The sequence below is a fragment of the Bemisia tabaci genome, chromosome 2 (genome assembly GCF_918797505.1).
Source record: "Bemisia tabaci chromosome 2, PGI_BMITA_v3".
NCBI classification, from domain to species: Eukaryota; Metazoa; Arthropoda; class Insecta; order Hemiptera; family Aleyrodidae; genus Bemisia; species Bemisia tabaci.
The window spans coordinates 69,182,201-69,204,403 of NC_092794.1; the positions used below are offsets into that span (position 1 = coordinate 69,182,201).

A 22,203-nucleotide genomic window follows, 5' to 3' on the forward strand; every position below is an offset into this window, starting at 1 on the left:
GTTTTGTTTCTCCTTTAGCCTATTATTAATTCAATCTGAAATCGTCACTAATGATTTTTTTCCTCTCGTTTTTAGGTTCACAAAAAATTCGTCGAAGGAGGCCCACTTATCCAGAGAAGTAAGTTTAATTTAACGTTTCTGTTTAAAATTTACAAAATAATTTTTCACTGGGATAGCATTTGCGACAAAGTTGTATCATTTTCAGCAGCAAGTACCAAATCTGGATTGAGATAGCAGAGAAAAAAATGGATATGTAAATGATTGGTGTAGTAAAGACAGTGTTTTGTTGATGGGACTGATTAGAATAGGCGTAATGAACAAAAAAGACATGAATTAACAGCTTATTTTCCTTGTGATATCACCTTTTACAAAATCCCCGAGAGGCCTAAAACTGATGCAGAGCTACCCTTGATGCCATGTGCTAGTTTTCTGCACATGATAGTACCGGGAAAATCTGAGCATGGATCAACCAACAACTTTTATATTAATTTGTTAGGTATACTTATGGTTAGGTATAATATGGTTTTTGTTTTGGTATTGTTGTTGAAGTGCTGGCCCTACTGCACTCATCGATGCATGTATGAGTGTGTACAGGTGTACACAGTGCCATTTGGTGTGTAGTTGTAGCCTAAGAGCGAGTCTTGAAGTCAACTTTAAATCTGATCCTCAACATTTTTCGAAAATGATCATCTTAATTTGCCATGTTTCCCTTTTCAGCATGTTTGAATCCTGGAAAAATGGAACTACCATTCTGCCAACATAGGTGCTAAAGATTTCATTAAATTGAGTTAAATTACTCATTTTACTTAGTAGGATCAACAAGTAAGTTTCCCTACCGTGCAGTTCACTCAATTTTCAGTTGAAGAAATAACTCATGTATGGTCCTTCACTTAACCTTTTTCTTTTTTTGTATGACTGTATCAATATTATTGGGGACAGACAGTGAGCACTCAAGTGGAACTGAGTAAATTCAGAATCCAAATTCAAAACTGGACTTTCTTTTGCTTTAAGTTGCCCGGAGGGAAGTTGAATACCAGCCTTGTGCTGTAAATTGGACGTATCTCTATCAAATGGACCTAGGCGCCATAGGGTGAGGAAGGTAGAGGGGGCTTGGATTGGCGGCGGAACTGGGCGTCCGGCATATTCCGTCCTATACTCGCAATGCTTTTCCATGGCGCTTAGGTCCGTTTGACAGAACGCGCTATCCGGGATTCTAAATTCCTTAAAAGGAACTCAAATTGGCGTTTAGTTCTGTTTTATAGAAATATGTCCAATTGTCAATCCTAAAAAAAATAATACCCAATTTTTTCTTTAAAAAAAGGAAAAAAAATTACAACCTACTCTAAATTCTAGTGCCAGTTTTCTGCTCGATCTAAACTAGCTGAGCTACACTAATTTGGATCTGATATGCAGAATTGTACTTACCTGATAGGTAACTTGCTCCTTTTTTCAACTACCAAACTTACTGCATCAGTGATAGAATCATGATGAGATTACGGGTGGATCCAATCAGTATCAATCAGAATTACTGCAACCCCAAATCCAAAAGGAAGTTATCAACTTGAAAAGGTCAAGTGCCTCAACAGAAACTTATTCACGTTGAAAAATCACAACCGCATCAACTATAAGGCAAAGTAAAGAAGAAAATTTTCTTAAACGTTACTTTAGATTCCTTTTTCTTCCTTTTCACTTTTCCTATTTCTAACTTTATCTCTAACTTATACTTTTTAATATTTTTGTTCCAGGAGTTTCACAAGTGGTGTCTATCCAACTGCCTCCGTATCAAACCAGCTGAAAAATACAAGTCTTAAGTCCCTTTCTGAGCCTTCAAAATCTGTAAATCCGCGTCATTCAGCAAAAAGCTCCAAGCAGAGTTTGGAGCAAGTCAATAATTCCCTCTGTGAGAGGGAAAGTATGGATAGTCCTGACTCAAAAGTACAAAAAGCCGATGATTTTTTATCAATGCCTCATCCTTCAACTTACAATCAGACAAAGACTGGCACCGCGAAACAGAATTTTGACTTTGTTTTTCACGCATCCAGTTCAGAAAAAGAAGTAAATTTTACAAAGGGTCGATCACAATCCAACAGTTTTACTGATGTTAGAAAAAAGGACCCTTTTGCTTTCAGTAACAAGAGCCAATTTTTTGACTTCAATGAAAGCAGTATTCATGTCAATAGCCCTTCAGCTCCTAACCAGTCAGAGGCCTTGATCAATGCAACAGATTCAGATTTAGACTCAGACCCTGATTCTGTTTTTAAAATAAAAAAAATTAAAAGAAGAAGAAAACGTCTAGGTATCTCACTCGTCAAAAAAAACTTACTTCCCGATAAACTCATCAGAAAACGTCCTTCCACTGTAATTCAGTCATCTGACTCCGATAGCAGTATTGTTACAAAAACTCTCTCAGGGGATTCATCGCCGAGGGAAGATGATAATGAAATTTTGCAAACAAATAATGAAGAAGTGAACGATGAAGATTTTATTCTGCCTTTGCTTTCAGTTCATGACTCAAGCAACAAAGCTACCTCACAATTTTCTGAAAAAAGTGTAGTTGTGGAAAATTACGAGAAAGATATCCTTGAAAAGCCTAACGAGATACCAGAAGTTGCACAACCCTTTCACTCAGATTCCAAAAGTATGATTTCTTTGTTCAGTGATCATGCAAGCAGCGATGAAAATGAAGGTATACAGAGTTTTTACAACACAACCATGTTTCAAAATTTGAATTTTGTGGATTTAAGAGAGACTAAGAGAGAAGGAGAAAAAATATTCTTTAGAAACAGCGGTCTTTTAAGAAGAACTGACGAACACCATCACAAGAGCCCAGGAAATCTTACAACAGGGGAAGGAACTGAAAAAAATGAAGATGAAAAGTCCATTGAACGTTTGGATTTAACAACTGCAAGTCAAGGACGCGAAAAATTAAATGATCCAGCAATGATGGATGCTCAACGCGTGACAGATGAAGATAATGCGAAAGAATCTGATGAGAAACTCCACTCAAATAACAATGCTACAATGTTTAAAAGCTCTATATGTGAAGGAAAAAATGATAGCTCAGGAGAAATGTTCAAAGCTTCTCAGCCCCCACCTTCATTTGTATTAAAAAAAGAAGATCAATTGAAAGAATCAGTCATGATGGCTCCTGCCAAAAAACCTCCAACAAACAATGAAATTTTAAATGATCTTTCAGAGTATGGAATACCGCTAGTAGAAAATCCTAACCCTTTTTACAGCAATGCCAAAGATAGCACTGGCTGCAAAGAGATAGGCGGAACTGTGCTTAAAGTTAAAAGTAAATCGGTTAAAGATTTGGAAGATTTCCCATCTCCATTTCTTACAATTACAAACTGGCGTGGATCCTTGTCGAAAAATTTTCTCATCATGTCAAAAAAGCCCATGAAATCTTGTGAAAATATGTTAATGTCAGAGCGGAGAGTTAGAATCGCTCCAGTGAAAACTTCCCCAACATTTAGAGAAGCTGCGTATTGGTTGAAAGCTAAATCATTGCTGCAGAAGACAGGGGGAAAAAAGGAAATCACCACTAATGAATCAAATAAAGTCAGTAATTTTCGTAGTAAAAAAGAAGATGCTGGAAGCAATAAACAAGGGGACAAACCTTCCAACAAATCACGTCATTTAAGTAGTTACCATCTGAAAGAAGACATCGAAGGATCATGCACTCTTGTCGAACAAAGCAGCCACTGCTCTGCTGATAGTGTGTTAAGTGGCTCAAGTAGTACTAGTATGTTCAAAATACACACCACTCCAGTTTCAAAAGCCGCCAGCCCAGAAGAAAAAAATGCCCCAGAAAAAAGCTGTGGACCATCCCCAGGGCTTACTTTACAGGAAAAATTCGCCAAAGGCACTAATGATGCAATACAGGCCGAAGATCCATTTGCCACTGGCTCGAAGACAGAAGAAATTCCCTCAGAAACAATTAATGATACCCATGCCGCATTCGAGCACGAGTCATATCTTGCAAATGACCATGTAGTTGAAGAACAAGTTCCAGCAGTCTCTGAAGGAATAAAATCCCAAAAGCAGTGCAAACACGTTGCAAATGTCATAAGTGATACAAGCTCCAAGGTGCTGTCCTCTACTGATACTGATAATTCACCTCTAGCTTCAGATAAATCAGAGATCTTTAGTTCACGATCAGATCAAATGCCTCCTGAGGATGCCGCGGACAGTGACAATTCCAAACTATCTGAAATATCATCAGTGAATAACACCGTAAGTCCCATGATTCCTTTTGGTTTTGTTTAAATTATCTGCCAAACAATCATGCTATGTTGTCGCTATCCCTTTTCTCTGCAGTTCAATCGGTAGTTAGCTAGTCTGACTATTTTTCTTTCCCTTGTGCTCGCCTCCTAGGCTTCTTCCAAGTTTCGTTTTTGCAGTTATCCAATCCACTCCGCCAGGCTTTTTTCTCGATAAATTTCGGGATCATCAAATTAAGATCCCTTGGGGGTCAGTCGGCCAAAGGAACATTTTTTACTGAAGCATCTTCATCAGTTTAGTAGACTGAGCAATTTTTGGAGAGAGTTCTGTCCCCCATCCTAAGGTTTCAGTATTTCAGACAGAAATGAGCCAATTTTGGACCTTTCTGTGTCTATATAGTGTGAAATTTACTATAATTTCTAATTGTGATGGAAATATTTCAAAATGTTGTAGAGAGCTCGGACTTTTGAAATCAGGGCCTCCCTTTTATCCCCAAGGGAAGCCAAGAGGGCTTTGGGATGGTGAAATAGGGATTCCTTGGGGTCAGTATCTTATTCCTTTCTGCCATACATCAGCATGATGTATCTGATTCTCCTCTGTTTATTGTCCTTTTTACTTATTTTCACCTGTCTATAAGTCAGAACAACAATCTGCTGTTTATTTCTAATCAATTTTTGTTCTTTGGTGTTAGGAAGGCCGCCTTTTCAATACTGATAAAGAGTTCGGCGCATAAATTGTTTTGGTCCCTGAATTCCTATGACCTCCATAAGAAAGCCTGGCATGGCTAGCCTGATCCACCCAGCTGCTTTGGTTTCAACTCTCTGCCGCTATCAGTGTACTTGTGAAAATGTTTTGCCATCCATAGTCTAGTGTCCATTAAAATCTCTGTAAAGTTCCAGATATGAAAGAATCCGCCCTCCCAGACTGAATTTTTTTCCCCCTTAAACTCTCTCTGCATCATCCTTGAGAATATGAGACAAGTAGATAATTGACGTTGGTGTTTGTGTTACTTAATTGCCCCTTTCCTCGGCAAAATCTCAGGAGGTGGAACCTCTTCAACTGATACCAGTGAATCTACTCAGGCTAGTAGATGGGTAATTTTAAAGCTGAAATTCTGATGAGACTGATTCTATACATGCTTTTTTCCGCCTTATTTTTGCAGAAAACACCAATGATGAGCTCCAATGTAAGTCTTCATCAGAAACTTTTGAACACACAATTTAGGAAGGAGTTGCAAACCCCTATACACAGAGCCTCTACAAGCTGTTGCATTGATGGACCCAGCCCCAGTAATTCTGGCAACTTTAAGAGAGATTTGGACAATTATCAACAAGTCAAAACTGTAATTGAGGTAAGAATGATCAAATTCTCAGACCACCTATAAAAAAATGCAAAAGTTATCAGAGCTGCTTTCAGCCCTTGAAGAGGACCGTTTAACAGTATCTATTCTTTATATATCCGTTCGTCTCATCACCATGTCTCATTGAATGGTAAGATGAAGGTTTACGCCAGGATTAACTCACTGCTCTCATCTATAATATTGTCAGGGTTGCCAATGGTCTGGAAAACCGGGAAAGTCAGGAAATTGGCAGCAACCAGGAAAAGTTGGGGAATTTCTGACACATCAACTTATCACTGTAACATATCACCGATCTTCCAACTGTTTACCTTTTCTTGTTATTTTTAAGACTTGTCATTGCCTTTCTCCATTATTTGATCTTGAAGCAAGGAAATTTTGTCCAAAGTCTAGCAAAAGTCAGTGTTTTCAAAAAAACCAAAATGGTGATAATTTTGTTCAGAGGTCAGGGAATTAGAAAATTTTAGAGTCAGGAAAATGTCACGGAATTGGAAGATGAAGAAATTATGGCAACCCTGAATTGTAGATTAGACAGAACACAATTGAAGCAGCGCACTGCCGTTCACACCAAAAACACTGTTACTCCACTCCAAATTTTGTATTTTTTTCCGGCACCTACTACTTCATAACAAGAAAATTGAATCGCCTCAAAGCTTTATTTTTTCATTTTGAGTGCCGAATGGTTTGACAGAGTTGCATCGAAAAATGAAGGATGAATATTCGTTAGAGTTTTTGTAAAACAGCATTTTGTCAGGACAAAATTGACGAAATGTCAAATACAGTAACAGCCTTTTTACTTTGGATGGCAGGGCAAGTAAAGTATCTAATCCCTATTTCTCTTAATTTTTGCTGTTTTAACTCACACTATGTTCAGAGAATGACTGTATCTGTCTAGTTGATCCACAAATTATTTTTTATATTGAAAGATGACAATAACATTTACATTATGTAATCAATTCCACTTGTCAAATTGAGGAGACACCCAATGTCTTGACTCCCCTCTCTTTTAGCTTATTTACTAGGCAATGAAAGAGAATAAGCACTTCATGGGCTCTAGTCAGAATTTGTGCATATGCTCTTTGATTTGGAAAGAACAGAAGTGCCTATTAGATTTTTTCAGTCTATCACTTAAAATTGTGAAAATAAGTCAGGTCCAACTCGTTTGCCAGTGGGCATTCGTGTAATTTTTTTTACATAGGTACTTCTAATTTTGGGTAGTTTATTTCCTTAATAATTATTATAAAATGGTTTTCAAATTTTTCAATTTTTTTTATGCTTCTTAAAAGAGGGGGATAGGTTTATAACTCAGAGACTGCAGACACACTGAAAAATTCTTTAAGTCAGGCCTTCTTTTTTTTACATAGATTAATTTTTATTGGAGGCATAATTTTTAACATTCTACTCTCCAGAAAATATTTGATCAATTTTGTGTTGTATTCGATTTTTCTCCAAATGTTATCATACAATTTTCCACGGTGATTGTTTATTTCTAGTTCAACTACTTAACCATAATGGTGATGGAGCTACATGCAAGCACTCGTGAGGATTTACGGCCAGATCCAGATTTTGATCCAATCGAAGCTATATTTTATAGTATCATCAATAACGTACCTCCAGATACTGAGAAAACTGAAGAAACAGGTACAGTAATGAGCCTTTTATTTGCTGTTTTGAATGTTTGTCATGCTCTGTCGTCACTAAGAGGGTTTATAGATTTTAGGTTGTGTCAAAATTCCAAAACCTTCAAAAAGTCATGCTTTGTTCGGTTTTTCTGGTGGCGCATGGCAATAATATCAACCTCAAAAAATTCGATCTTGATCGTACAATTCTTCAAGTTCCAGCCCGCCCCCCCTTCAAACCCATCTAATTTGTAATGAAGAAGAAACTGGTGCTGTCAGGGGTGTCTGGGCATCAACTAGAAGAATGAAATTTTTTAGAATACTCTGTTGAGACTCTGGGCCGTGGAAAAATGCTTCTATGCCCGCCCCCGCCTTGTTCCAATTGAGGCAACTTCTTTGATGACACAAACCAAATCTTTTATACTCATATACATATATCATAGCTATAGCAGTTCACAGTTGTTTATCATGAACTGAAATTAATTTCATATGAAAGTACAAAGTTCTGTCTTTACATCAAAAACACTTACATTTTATTGAATCAATTTATTTTCAATGTAAACATAAAAAATGCTCGTCATTTTTCTGAAATTGATACCAGTTCATATCTATCTATATTATACTATCGAAATTTTCAACAATTTGATATTTCTTTTGTTTAGGTGTAATCGCTGTCTCCAAAGGGAATCAACAGTCTAGCTCCTTTAATGAGTTTAATTGCTCTTGTATCTTTGTCGAAGATGAAAAGTCACTAATTCAACGAATCGTGGAGCTTGTGCGATCAAGCGATCCTGATATTCTTATTGGATATGAGGTGAGTTTTTTTCCTTAACCTAACCCTGACCTTTTTTCCTATTATCTTGCACTGTTGGGTTTAGGCAAATTCTGTTTCAAATGTGCATCATAGGTACGCACTGACTGTATGTAGGTGGCTCAAAAACTGTAACTATGGTGAAGACTTTAGTAAACTAGAAAGACTGCTGTTGTCCAGCTTCCAGTCATTTGCAAGAATTGGAATATTCACTGAACATGTATTCATGTACTTTTAATGAAAGCTATTGAGGTTTTTCATCCGCATTGTCGGAATTACAAAACTGGTCTGCTGCCGGGTAGCTTTATGAGACGCATCTCGTTCTTACGGCAGCTACCAACGAGTAAAGATTGGCAGGTCTGTGCTTTGTTGTGGGTTGAGGCCAGGGATAGTTCCTTTGAATAGGATCCATTGCCATCTTGAAGGATACATTTTTCTAATAAATGGTTTGTACCATACTTAGGGTAATACGGTAGTCAAAGTTTGCAGGTGCTTTGCCAGCTTTTGAAAAGATTTATTCAAAATGCTCATAATATCATCAATCATATAAATTACAGTTTGAAATGTCGACCCAATATCCTTAAGTAGAAAATGAACGAGAGTCTTTGCTTGTTCAAGCAAATCTTTGTTATTCCTTTGATCCACAAATTCTAAAATGTCTGAACTGTGTCACGGAAATTTGATAATTATTACCTGGTTAGTGCAAAAATTTGTGTTTTTTATACTTTGCTTGCACCTGTGACCCACTTACAATTCAGTAAGATCATGATACTCACTTGTGAATTACACTTTTCTGTGAATAACAACATTTTGGGGGACTGTTTTAGATCGAGTTACTATCTTGGACTTACCTGATCCAGCGAGCGTACATATTGAATATCAACTTGCTCACAGAGCTGTCGAGAGTGAGGTACTTTGATCGAAAGAAACTTCCAAGTGAAACCTCACTACTCAATTTGACCATGGCAGAGGAAAAGGAGCCGGAGATTCGTTTAACAGGACGAATAGTCATCAATTTATGGCGTTTGTTACGCAGCGAGGTAGCATTGCAGAGTTATTCCTTTGAGAACATCATGTATCATATCTTACACCAAAGAGTTGCCCTGCACTCCTTCAAAAGTTTAACCCTTTGGTGGAATCACTCCTCAGGACATTATAGGTGGCTCACGGTCGAGTTTTACCTGGTACGAGTAAAAGGCATAGTCAAGATCTTAGATCAGCTAGACTTAGTTGGGCGAACTGCTGAACTTGCACGGCTATTTGGTATTTTATTTTATGAAGTGCTATCCCGTGGCTCTCAGTTTAGAGTGGAATCGATGATGCTACGTCTAGCAAAACCACGTAATTTTGTTGCTGTGTCCCCTAGCCAGCAGCAGCGAGCTAGAATGCGAGCTCCGGAGAGTCTGCCTCTGATCCTGGAGCCTGAGTCGCGATTCTATCATGATCCAGTTATAGTACTTGACTTTCAAAGTTTGTACCCTTCAATTATTATCGCTTACAATTATTGTTTTTCTACTTGCCTCGGACGAGTTGATCACCTCGGAGAAAATGAAATTTTTGAATTCGGTTGCACACAATTACGCGTTCCTTTTAAAGATTTGATCGAACTGGAGGATAAGATTACGATCGCACCTTGCGGTTCTGCTTTTGTGCGGAGAGATGTTCGAAAAGGGCTGCTGCCAGCTATGCTCGAGGAAATTCTTGAAACAAGGCTAATGGTGAAACAGTCAATGAAACTTCATAAAACAAATAAAGGACTGCAGAGAGTGCTTCATTCGAGACAACTCGGTTTGAAGCTGATAGCAAATGTTACTTACGGTTACACAGCAGCAAATTTCTCTGGCAGAATGCCATCTATCGAGGTTGGTGATGCAGTTGTCAGCAAAGGGCGTGAAACCCTCGGCAAGACAATTGAATTAGTCAATACAACTGAGAAATGGGGGTCCAGGGTCATTTATGGAGACACTGACTCCTTGTTTGTTCTAGTCCCTGGACGATCACGTGAAGACGCTTTCAAAATTGGTGCTGAAATTGCAGAAGCCGTAACAAATGCGAACCCCACACCTGTCAAATTGAAGTTGGAAAAAGTGTACCAACCTTGCATCTTGCAGACTAAAAAGCGATATGTTGGTTACATGTATGAAAGTCCAGATCAGGAAAAACCAACGTATGATGCAAAGGGTATTGAGACAGTGAGGAGAGATGGATGCCCAGCTGTTGCAAAAATTCTTGAAAAGTGTCTGAGGCTACTTTTTGAGACTACTGATATCAGCCATGTCAAGAAATTTGTTTGCAAACAATTTTCCAAAATACTGACTGGACGGATTAGCATACAGGATGTTACATTTGCTCGAGAGTACCGTGGAGCAATCGGCTACAAGCCTGGAGCTTGTGTGCCTGCATTGCAACTAGCTCAACAGAGACTGCTTGTGGATCCGCGCTCCGAGCCAAGAGTATGCGAAAGAGTGCCTTATGTAGTGGTAGCGGGTCCTCCAGGACTACCCATAATTAGACTTGTTCGATCTCCGTATGAATTATTGGCTGATCCGAGTTTAAAAATCAACGCAGAATATTATATCACTCGCGTAATAATCCCTCCTCTCGATAGATGTTTCTCTCTCTTAGGTGTTGACATATTCAAATGGTACCATGATTTACCTCGCAGAGCTCATACTTACTTGCCTAGTTGCGTGTCTAATGTTAACAAGAAAGCAACAATATCTCAGTACTTTGTTACTACAAACTGTGTAGTTTGTAATCAACAGACTCATGCAGGAATCTGTGCTTCATGTCAGCCTCAATCACAAATGTTAGCTGTGACACTGTGTACAAAAATGAGCATGTGGGAAAGGAAATATGACAGTTGCATCAAAGTATGTAAGTCCTGTTGTGGGAGGCTACACTCATATGATTGCATTTCTCTTGACTGCCCTGTTTTATACAGAACAGCACAGACGAATCGGGATCGAGACCAGATTCCATTCTTGCGGCAACTGCAAGAAAATTACCTGAATTTTTAGCCTTCTCCTAAGTTTCCTTTGAATTTTAACGTGATGTTAATAGTCACTAGGGCTGTAGGATTTAACGTTTAGCTAATCAGGGTGAGTCACTAACTATCCTCCGCAGATTGTCCTCTTTTTCTGCTTTCTGTTAAAGAATGGAAAAATGAGAGACTTATCTATTTACGCTTCATGACATGCTGAGTTCTGCTAACATAAATTTTTCTTGCTTTCACAAACGAATTTAGATTATGGTTGCCCAGCCAGGAGCATACCTATAACCAACTCCTGCAGCATTTTATCATTGAACACCATGATGGACCATGGACCCATTTTTTGTAATATCTGTCTCAGGATTCATCATCATGAGATCATGTTTTTTTTTTTTTTTTTTTTTTTTATCGTTTTTTTTTCTTTCTTTACCATGAAGATATAAATTGGCGCTCCCTTCAAAAATCTCAGTAGTTTAACCTTAAAATTGTATCTTACCTGTGTAATTTATTGTGAAAATAGGAGCCAGAACCTTGTTATCATTGTTCAAACCCTCTTTCTCATCGTGTAACGTGCTGTCGATATTTAACAAACATGATTTTGTCATGAAGCTGAAGTTTTAATAATCAGTTAATGCTTTTTGAAGATTTTAATTTGAGGCAATGGTTTTAAAATAGTTGAAAAATTTGTGATTTTTACACAACCCTTGAATTTTTTACGTAGAAATAAAAATAAATGAATAAATAAAAAACTGTTCAGAAAAACTAACAAGGTACCTGAAAATTTTAACATCCTGCTACCACGGTCTGTTCCATTTTAACAACATTTCATTTGTAAGTAGAAGGCCTCAGCCTGAATTTTATACTTCGCAGATTTTTTTCCTATTATTCTTTTCATTTTTTGATGGCCTCTTGGGATCTATTTGCAAGAGAGGACAAATTTCAAACTTTTCTTGAAAATTTCTCATTCTCGCCATTTCATGAGTAGAGGGGCAATGGAAGACTTGCTCATTTTCGTATATTTCACCTCCCAAAACTGTGAGTTTGAGTATTTTATGAACTTTAGGTTTCATACAAATAAATGGTTGGGAGCTTACAGGCACCTACCTATTTTAAGTATAGATTGTAAGATAAACAAAAGAATTTAGCCCAGAATCCTTGATTTAATGTTAACCCTCTTGCCTCTTTGATGTTCGGATAGGTATTTTTTTATCTTTAATGTTTAAGTATTGCTTTAGTGCCATACACAACTCTTTTTTTTCTCCATCATCAATAAATTTAATGGAAGTGTACAGGGATGCAAAATGCAAAATCTTCCGAACTTTCACACCTTCTCACGTCTGCCCACTGGCTTTGCACATTCTTCTTATCAGCCTTTCACAAGATTCCCTCTTATTTCCAAGTCATAATGCACTTTTCTGAAGTCCATTTTCCAACCTTTTTCTTCTATTTTCTTTCGATTTTTTTACTCTCGATACTTATAAAGTTACCCTCTTCCACATTTTCATGCGCCTGGGCAGGCGCATGATTGAGCGTTTTCCGCATCCCTGGAAGTGTAATGGTTCTTTCTTCTTTTTTATTTTCTTCTCTCACAAAACATTAATTTTACCAATTCTTAATTTCTAGTCACCTTCTCTGTTTCTCTTGGGTAATCTTGGAATCAATGAATTCATTAATGTTAAGGTGTCAACTTCTCTCCAAGTTAACAAAAGTTACCTCTCAAGAATTTGACTTTCCTCTTTAGATAAAAATTTAGTGTCATATCATGAAGGTGGCTAATCATAGAAAAGTGTTATTTCTATTAAATTAGTGTAAGTGTTAGGATTAGTACGTGAATAAAAGGCTGAAAATTTTCCTTGATTTACCTATGATTGAAATTTCACTGATCATTAACAAACATGGCCTTTTAGGAAAAAAAAGAGACACTTCTTTCCAATCGTCAGTTACATAAACCTGTTATTTTATTTTGTTAGCAATCGAAACAATATCATGTGAACCATACTGTAAGAGAAATGTCAACTGTTAGATTTATACTTATTTATATACTTTTTTACCTTAATTATTTATTGTTCCTGAAAGTTTTTTGAAATAAAAAAAGCCTTTTCAATATTTTATTAAAACATTCAGTCTTACTTTATTTACGTAAAATCATTCTTCACATTTCACCAAACATATAAAAACAGTTAACACTAAAAATAGAAAATTTCCTCCAAAAGTTAACAATTAATAATTTAGGAATCAACAATTTTAATTGTGGACTGGTACTATAAATATTTTACCTAAATTTTCTCTCAAATTTTTTTTAAAAAAAACTGTGTTACCTTTGTAGACAAAGTATGCATATTATTTCCTCTCAAGTTAGAATAGGGCTGAGACTGATGCTCCAGGATACTGGAGTCTCTTTCTAATTCAATAGAAACAAGTGTGAGCAGTCTACCATGCTACCTTCTTGGGTAAGACATTCATTTCATGTAAAAGTTGCAAGGATTCTAAGCAAGAGACCAGCTTGTCTCCTTGTATCACTTGTAACTTAGAGCTCACACAAGTCTCTCATCCCATTGGACTCGTTCCTGAACAGGATGTCAGTCTGACCGGTGGGGCGTTTTCCAAAGTGAGGTAACCACATGAATCTAAAGTAAGAGGTTTTAGTGAATGTATGTAAATAACATGCAATATCCTAATCTCCTCTTTCTGACCTTTTGATCTTGCGCAATGCTACACATACTTGGGACAAATACCTTCCACTATATGCGGCTCATGTTATTGCTTTAGTGCTGCAGCAGCGGCGTGAGTAATAGTAGGAAAACTGCTGCTGAACTCTACAAACTAGTCACACACAAACTTGACTTTTATGAGCATCATTTCTAATCAGTTTTTGTGCATCTGTAAGGAATTTCCCAAAAAGGCGAAAAACAATGAACACTGTTGGAGAAGGGGCAAATTTCTTGAGCTCTGGAAATTTTTGTCATTTCAATGTCATGAATCAAATTAGTGTTTAGTAGTGGATAAATATTTCTCAGCTAGGACTTTGCATGATGGGTAAGAGGTAGATGATAAGTGGCAAAATGTATGAGATATGAATAAAATGTTGCCTCGGTCTGATCAATAATCGTGATTAAATTCATTTCTATTCTTAATAAGAACCTACTTTTAAGGCACAAACTGTCTGATAAAAACCCTGCAGGTGCTTGCTTAAACGATTTCAGGGCAAACTCAATTTTTTAAATTATACCTAATTTTTAGTAAATTGCAACCTTGAGTATTCTAGATATACAGGAAATGAAATGGATCCTCTCATGTGAAAAAGATCAAATGAGAATGATGGCATACAATTCAAGGGAGACCGACGCAAGCCCTCATAATTTTGAGCGGTGAAGGGCTTGCCAATGCCATTGTAGAGGGGAAGGAATCGAGAGATTTTAAGCGCAAACTATGAGAAACATGCAACAGGTAACTTGAAAGGAAACTTATCAAATGACTTGGCTAACAAAAAAAAACAGTAGTCACTTTTTTCATGTTCTCTTTTTAGAGTCCATAGTGTTCACTCTGGTGATAATTTCATCCTTCATCATCTCAGTTGGTTGGGTTGGTCAAAGGAAATCTGGGTGTGCCTCACTTCAGAGAAAAAGAGTCTGACAGCCTGGAGAATGAGTTCTTCATTAGGAGCAAGCATTAGCATTGAAATTGTTAGGGCATCTTGAGGGCCTAGTTGCAGGAGTACTCGGGAGACCCTTGAAAGAAGTTCATTCTTTTCAGCATCCGTAAGATCCTGGGAAATGACTACTGGCAGTGGTTTAAAATCTGAAGAGGCAGCGGCTAAACCTCCACCAAGTGCTCCGCCTTTAAAATATTAGAAAAATTAGAAATGTAATTGAATGCTTTTTAATTGTACATAGCAGATTCTACAAGTACCTTATTTTAGAAGCGAGACACACATTTTTAGCCCCTTACATCAAAGTTATGAAACGAACATGATGAAATTATTCCAAGTTGACTTTCCTGAAGATTTCGTAAGTTTCATTACTGAGTTCAGGCCAAGTAAGTTTGAACACTTTCAAGGTGAGACAGGGGGTCCGTTATTTTGATTATTGTGTTTACTTTCAAAGCTGAACTGAAGATAGCAAATCTTCTGTTGCAGTTAAATAATGTTGAAACTCATTTCAATTTCTGGTTCTCTTACTACCTACAGAAACTGTGAATGAAAACATTTTCATCCTAAAATACAAACTAGAACACAATTCAATTATTTCTATCAGGGCAATAGGTATGATGCCTTCACTAGAATTCTCTGGGTTTTTTTTTGTGTACTCACTCATCAAAATGCTTGGGAGACTTTTGAGAAAAGAAATTCTCGAATGATTCTTGATGCACAGACCTGGTAGTATATTTTGGGCAAAGTGCACCGAAGAATATCGCAAGTTTCAAAAATTAGTGCCACTTTCATATTTTGGTGGACATTTTTCTAAAACTATAGGGTGGAAATGCCTTCCAAGTCACTCATTTGTGAGGATTTTCCCTTGTCTCAGCTCATGTTGAGGTGACATAAATCCGAATCCAGGGATGAAATTATAAACTCGGAAAAGGTGGGTGGGTAGCTGTTTAAATGAAAGCACACCTAATAGAATGAAAATGTATACCTAATGCCAAGCCTACAGGTCCCAAAATGAGTCCACCAAGGGCACATGCACCTCCTGCTAGTAAGCCTCCTTTCAGCGAGCTTGTAATGCATTCCTTCGCATTCCGTTTTCGGCATATGTCTACGACCACACTCATTAATTCTCTTCCATTGATTGTCATATTGTACAGTCTGAAAAACAAAGAATTCAGGAGCTGAACTATCTGAAGGGTTTCTTTTGATAAAAATTGATTCGATACTCTTGATAAGTAAATGAACAGTACACATCTATTGATAGTTTGGAAAAAGAGACCAATGTGTAACAGTTCTGGGCTGCTAATATGTTGACTGTGAAACAGCAAAATTGCATCTATTTTGCAATGTTTTAAAATCTCCATTCCTATTCATTTTATCAGAGAAGAACAGATCAACGCTGTTGCTTGACATTTTCACAGGATATTCTTCACATGTAGATGACCAATTAGGAAAGTTTTAAACATGTCTTTGAGTACTATTCCCTTTGAAAAATAAAGTAAGTATGACAGGAAACCTGCAACTTTGCAAACCAAGATGGATAGACGGATATTTTTGAATTTAGTTTCTCTCTCAAATGGGGCTTCGGCCTTATTGCTTACATACAAACAACCACTGACATAATTTTGCTAGTACTAAAGAGTTGCCATTAGAATGTGATTGACTTTTCCCTTTATTAGGGAGTAGGTGAGTGGCTTTTGGCCCTGATCAACTTGAATAACCCTCCTGAGTTACTGTTGACCCTCACCAGTTATTACTTGGAGGCATTACACAATGATGACTGCATGCGCAAAATGTGTACCTCGATCGCGCATTTGGAAAATCTCCGAATATTTTATTTTCTTCAGGGAAAACTAACCGAAGTGTTCGATCGCAATTTTTTGAGATTTTTTTAGAATAAGTCTGAAAATTCACAGAAAATTTCAATACCTAAAAACTGAACTGTTGGTGAGTTTTCCTAAAAAAAAAAAAAAAAAAAAAAAAAGCTGTGACTTGAACTTAATTACGCCTTATAAGCGCCAATTGGTATTCCAGTGCTTCTGTCAGCTTCCGGTTTGCGAAGATACAGCCTCAGCTTGTGTTGGTTGGAGGATGAGAAACGTATTTTTCGACTATAGCCATCAAAGAGGGTGGTAAACGTTTTGTTTGCAAGCAAGTCATGATCTGATATATGACCTTTTTGGCCCATCTTGGTTTATTTACTGAACTTTCATTATTTGGGAAAACAGATGAGAGATGAGGCTATGAGTCACACTTCGTAAAATAGTTATGTGGTTTGATTTCCCTCAGCTTGCCTGGAATCCTTCGTTTATTTATTCACAATCTACTAAGATAGGTGGATGGATGGATAGATTATTTACATAGTGATAAAGCAAATGACTGATTTCTACAGAAAATTTGAATGAGATCTGTGTTTATTACTCAAAGACACTCAAGTTCGCAGCAGAAAAATAAGACTTGATTACTTACAATATGTGAAAAATAGAGAGGAGCGAGTCTCAGAACAAGTAATTACCAGGAAGTTGCAAGTTCTTTTGTACCAGAATACTAGAAATAGACTAGAAGAAATGACACCATGAATACCATTAAAAGCATAAAAGCTGACTCCGTCGATTATGACTCAAGGCTGAAGAATGCACACATTACATTCATACATAACCTAAAAGTTTGTTGTTCGGTGCTTCAGTCAAGTCGGTTTGTTGACATATGTTATCAGCACGCGTGGTCGTCATGCAAGTAGCAAGTACTGTAAGTCGTACAAGTACTACAAGTCGTACATCGTACATCATGTAGACGATAGTGGATAGTGCAGAGTTCAAGCATGCATCAAGCGCATCCAATCTAGAGTAATGTGCATGTGATTTCGACGATTTCAAAATCTTTGCCATGGTCTCTTTTTAGTACCACTTATTTTAACATTACATCGTTTCCCCAAGAATCAAAATGTTTTTCTACTTTAAACCACCGAGAGGATTTATCAGTTCTGATATGCTAAATAAGTGTGCTGTATCCAGACTGAAATTCTTTCTCAGCCAAAGCAGCCACACTTCTGAAGACTATGAATTTCTCATATTTGGATCTGCCTACGATAGGGCTGGCCATTTTCTTCTCAGGTGAAGTCTCTCAATTTCTAATGATGATACATTCAAGATCATTCACACACCTTGTAGAGGATGCTAACAGAGGTGTCGTCAGCTAGGTTGACAGTTGTTTACTTTCAGTTTGCAAGCATTTCCGCATCACTACATACTATCCACATGAAAACATCCGACTCAGAGTTAGAACATAAGTTAGATAAGTTTTTTAATACTTTCAAACCTTGTAACACTTTAACTTTTACCCACACCGAAATCATAACCACATAAAAGTCGCGAATCAGAATTGATAAGTAGTTTTTTTACGATACGATCATGAGATGGATGTTTTCAAGGTGGATAATAGCAAACGCCGCTTTGTGCAGAGGCCCAAATTCGTCGTTGGCGCTTGCAAACCGAAAGTAAACAACCGTCAACTTTGCTGATAACACCTCTATGATATCAGAACTTGCTGAGAAGAGGATCGTTCTTGTCACAGTAAAATAGCTGTAATGGTATTCTAATTTACCAGGGCTGCACACACTCTAACAGTAAGCAGTGTTCTGGCATACTCTAAAAACCGTCACAAGGGTTGCAGGGCAGAGAGATCTCCGCTGTCACTTGCACGCCTGAGAATAACCTAATGTATTGTCCAAAGTCAGTGATGAGGGAAAGTAGGAAAGATTTCAGCGTGTCTTTGCCTTTACAGGGAGTACTAACTCACATTAACCTGATGCAAAGTCAAATTCTCAATTGAAAATTTAATGGTCAGGTAAAAGGAGAATTTTTTCAAATGCAGATATTTTGATAATGTAGAAGATCGACCAGATTGAATGTGTATCGACACATTCAATCTATCTTGGACCTCAATCTTCATATTATCATGGAACATGGACCTAGCATATCGACAGTGAAACTACAAAAATGCGTTTCTCGGTTACGGTGTATTTTAATATCCGCTACTACTTACTTATTGTTTAAAAAGAAGAACAAACCAGCATCAGGGTTTGAAGTTTTCACAGAATATTCTTTATGCCTAAAGAGAAGTAAAATCATTGAAACATTAAAAAAATGACTTTTGGTTGTCTTCCATGCAGAAAATGAAGTGTGATAGGAAGTCTGCAATGCTGTAAACCGAGGTACGCATTTCTGCAGTTACACCATCTGTATTTTCTTCTACTTGATTAATCTTTGTTAGTGAAATAAATACTTTGACAATAGAGCAAATCCTCCAAGAAATTATGATGAATTTGTGAAGAATCAATTTAAACTGCTCCTAGTCTAAATATTTGTTCTTAACATTTCAGATTGTTCGGTGCTTTTCAGTCGAAAGGACATTTAACAAAGTTGTTAATGGATGGAGAAGTAGTGTTATTCATGGAACGTTTAGCAGGCATTCCAATTGAAGAAAAACTCAAAGCATTCAGATTACTGAATCGACACATAGTGGAAATGAGGAACAGCAATACCCTTATGCTGCGGAGGGATGAGATGTACCAAGCGCTTTCCCTGTTAAGTCATTTTCTTTCAATGAGAAATATTTGCAATCACATCTTCCGAAACGGAGAGTGCAATGATTATTGTTCCTCGTATTCAATAAAGGGTAATTTTTTTTGTTGATTTTTAATGAAATAATATTTGAAATTTTACTTAGCCATTTTTCTCTCTAAGGACGTAGGAATCTAAAAACCGCAAGTACCCATACAAGAATGAATAGCAGAGAACTAGTCATTTATGGTGAAAATTTGAATCTCCTCATAATTCTCAAAAAAAATTACACTTTTTAAAGCCTGAACCAGAGAATCTAAGTGAGAATCTCTCTTGCATGATATTCTGTCTGAAGAAATCAAGGCAGTGACCTCTGATTTATTCCTCAAATTTTCTAAAATTACAACATCTAAGATACAGGAAGAGAATTCCACCAGCTTTCATTTTAAAATTGCATTTTCTGCATTTAATTCATTTCTTTTAAGGGAGAATATATTTTCATTTAAGCGTGACGCATAATACCTCGTTGTTATCTGCAAATAAATTTTGTTCCAATGAGAGGCTCTGGGATTTTAGTCCATAAAAGGCTCAATATCCGTGAAGGAACAGAGGTGATGAGTATAAGGCATAATCTGAAATCCGAGAGCTACCTATCCCTCCGAACTATCTTTACCCTCTTTTTTCAATTATAATGCAACAGTTCTCTTTTCTGGAAACATGATCAAATTTTCAGGAAACGTTCCCGTTAAGTTAGTTAAATTTATTGTTCTGAGAAAAAAAAGAACAATTTTCATTGTGGACTCATAATTTACCCTGTACTTATTTGTTTTATTTACTCCTTTATTTTCAGTTGACTTCAAATCATGTCTACAATTATTAAAAAATCGCGAGGTTGTATTAAATAATGGTATCGCAACTGTTCCTTGTAGCAAGTGGAAAATTATGTTGAAAGAGCTATTCATCACTCATATGGACTATGGTATCAGAGAGCTGATAGAGCTAAAAACAGTCCAGGCAGCCATTCTAGATTCACGACTCATGGCATCTTTCAGAGCTCTCGACAGCATCCTTGTTGCAGCTAATATAAAAAACCACTCTAATGGTCTGCGCTCTGATTCAGGTATGTGTGGGTAACATTTTAAACAATTTTTAGTTGATGTATTTTATTTTTACTTTGAATTTCTTAGACAAGTAAAAAATGCTTCCACGTAGAGAAGAATGTTTCTCTCCCAATCTGTGGAGCTTCTGTTCTTTATAGCTTCTCACCCTCTGTATTTGGATTACATTTTGCAATAAGGAACCACTAACTCTGATTCTTCCATGAAAGCACGTATCTGCATGGGGAAAGTAATGGCATTTATGTTGTTCCTGAAACGAGCCGGAAATAGTGGCTCCATATCTCAAAATGTAATCCATTTTAGGTAATGCAGGGTTCATTAAAAACAAGTCTCAATGTTTCATTCATCCAAACCAATGATGATATATTCAATTAAAAAAATTCATGCTCCTTACTTTAGGGCATCAGGAACAGATCCAAACTGGTACTGTATCTCAAATACAAAGTCACTGATTGAGCTAACCTCGCTTTCATTCAAAATATGGCACAGAAAGCTTTCAATTAATATCAAAACAGCTGATTTGATCAACAATTGATGACTTGGCAGATTGTAAATAGAATTTGTGCAAACTAAAGACAGAATCTTGATGAAACTTCCGAGCCTTCTTGCATAGGTACTTTTAAAACTAAATTTGACCACATGTGAATTTTTATTTTCCACCGTAATAAAGCAGCATTATCCAGTAACGGGCTGATCAATTGAGAAATATTATTTTTTCCTCTACTCCAGTGTATATAGATGTCATGCGAAGAGATCAATGATAATTATATAACAAAGAAAAGATCTGTCTAATTTCCTTAACGGTAAATTTCAACATTTGTAAGGTATACACTTGTTTCCGTTTTTGTTTTTCCATTCAGAATGCAATGAAGTCAATTATAACTCCTCCTACCATCAGTTGTTCTATTCTTTAATCTGGAACAGTATTGACATATTTTTAATAAGATACTGTGACTCAATAATACCAGTAGTGAAATTTACTCCTGTTTAGGTTGTGATGTGGTCAGAACTGAGGATTTGGTAAAGGAAAGTATGTGGTTCCCTCCTTGTATGCTTCATCTGTACAAAACTTTAAGAGCACGGCACCGACTGTCTCATCAGGCCCGGTTTTATTTCAGTTTATTTCTGAAAGATATTGGAATGCCTTTGAGTGAATCATTGGCATTTTGGGAAGCAGAATACTCTAAACCACTTTGCTCTGAGTCCACTTGCACACACTCCTGGCAGAAAAGCAGCAACAAGTATATCTATGGAATCAAACACCTCTATGGTGTGGTTGGTGGGTGCAAGAAATATTCCTCTCCAACCTGCCGTAAAATGCAGGTTAGTTTCGTCCGTTTTTTTATCATATTATGCTTATTCCCAATAATTATTCCCACTGAGGACACTAACAGAAGATAGGTCATTTGTATGAAACAAGTTGACTTAATCGGAAATTTTGAGTCTTATGTTCCCAAAAAATTTAATCAATGAATAAATTGTGTAAGAGCATTTCTTTTAATTTGTATGCTAAAGTTGTAAAAACCATTAATATTTTGACCTAAGAGTAACGCCTCACAGCCATTATACAAAATATGTAAGCAACCATCCAAAAACGTGACGAAACCATCGCTGCTCTATCCATGTTTTTTTTTTATGTATTTACCTACTCTTTTATATTTATTATTATTCTAATTACTCATTTATGTTTGTTTTTATTTCCACAGAAAGAATTACTTGCAGCCCGATCAGAAGGTGGTTGTCCATTCATTCACTTTGACGATCAGTATTTAGAGCAAACCTTGGTTGATTTAAAGATCAATCCAGAGTCAGGCTTTCATTCAATAAGAAAGACGCAACCTATGACTGCTTGTCAATTTTACCTCGCTTCT

General features: G+C 36.9%; 2 protein-coding genes across 4 annotated transcripts in view; one reads left to right on the plus strand and one right to left on the minus strand.

The window, feature by feature from the left end:
* PolZ1 (DNA polymerase zeta catalytic subunit) overlaps positions 1 to 13,125 on the plus strand; it is a 36,272-nt gene extending 23,147 nt beyond the window's left edge. For both annotated transcript variants that reach the window (XM_019058328.2, XM_019058329.2), the window contains exons 13-18: positions 76 to 118; positions 1,746 to 4,239; positions 5,390 to 5,578; positions 7,078 to 7,225; positions 7,866 to 8,017; positions 8,842 to 13,125. In XM_019058328.2, coding sequence (XP_018913873.2) covers positions 76 to 118; positions 1,746 to 4,239; positions 5,390 to 5,578; positions 7,078 to 7,225; positions 7,866 to 8,017; positions 8,842 to 11,034 — 5,219 coding nt within the window. In that variant the 3' untranslated portion in view covers positions 11,035 to 13,125. The remainder of the gene's footprint in view (positions 1 to 75; positions 119 to 1,745; positions 4,240 to 5,389; positions 5,579 to 7,077; positions 7,226 to 7,865; positions 8,018 to 8,841) is intronic.
* LOC109041850 (protein Nazo) lies at positions 13,104 to 17,315 on the minus strand. 2 transcript variants are annotated; one of them, XM_019058330.2, is made up of 3 exons: positions 17,122 to 17,315; positions 15,641 to 15,810; positions 13,104 to 14,843 (listed from the first exon to the last, which is right to left on the minus strand). In XM_019058330.2, the coding sequence occupies exons 2-3, from the start codon at positions 15,798 to 15,800 to the stop codon at positions 14,572 to 14,574; spliced, it is 432 nt and encodes a 143-aa protein (XP_018913875.1). In that variant the 5' UTR covers positions 15,801 to 15,810; positions 17,122 to 17,315; the 3' UTR covers positions 13,104 to 14,571. The 2 variants fall into 2 exon arrangements, with proteins under 2 accessions (XP_018913875.1, XP_018913876.1); XM_019058331.2 differs by having other exon boundaries at positions 17,168 to 17,314.
* Positions 17,316 to 22,203: the final 4,888 nt, after the last annotated feature.

Bases quoted from the DNA above. Each gene is read 5' to 3' on its own strand.
- LOC109041850 (XM_019058330.2), bottom strand. From the start codon at position 15,800: ATGACAATCAATGGAAGAGAATTAATGAGTGTGGTCGTAGACATATGC. The intron at 14,844-15,640 runs GTATACATTTTC...AATATTTTAAAG, and splicing joins ACCTGTAGGCTTGGCATTAG to GCGGAGCACTTGGTGGAGGT.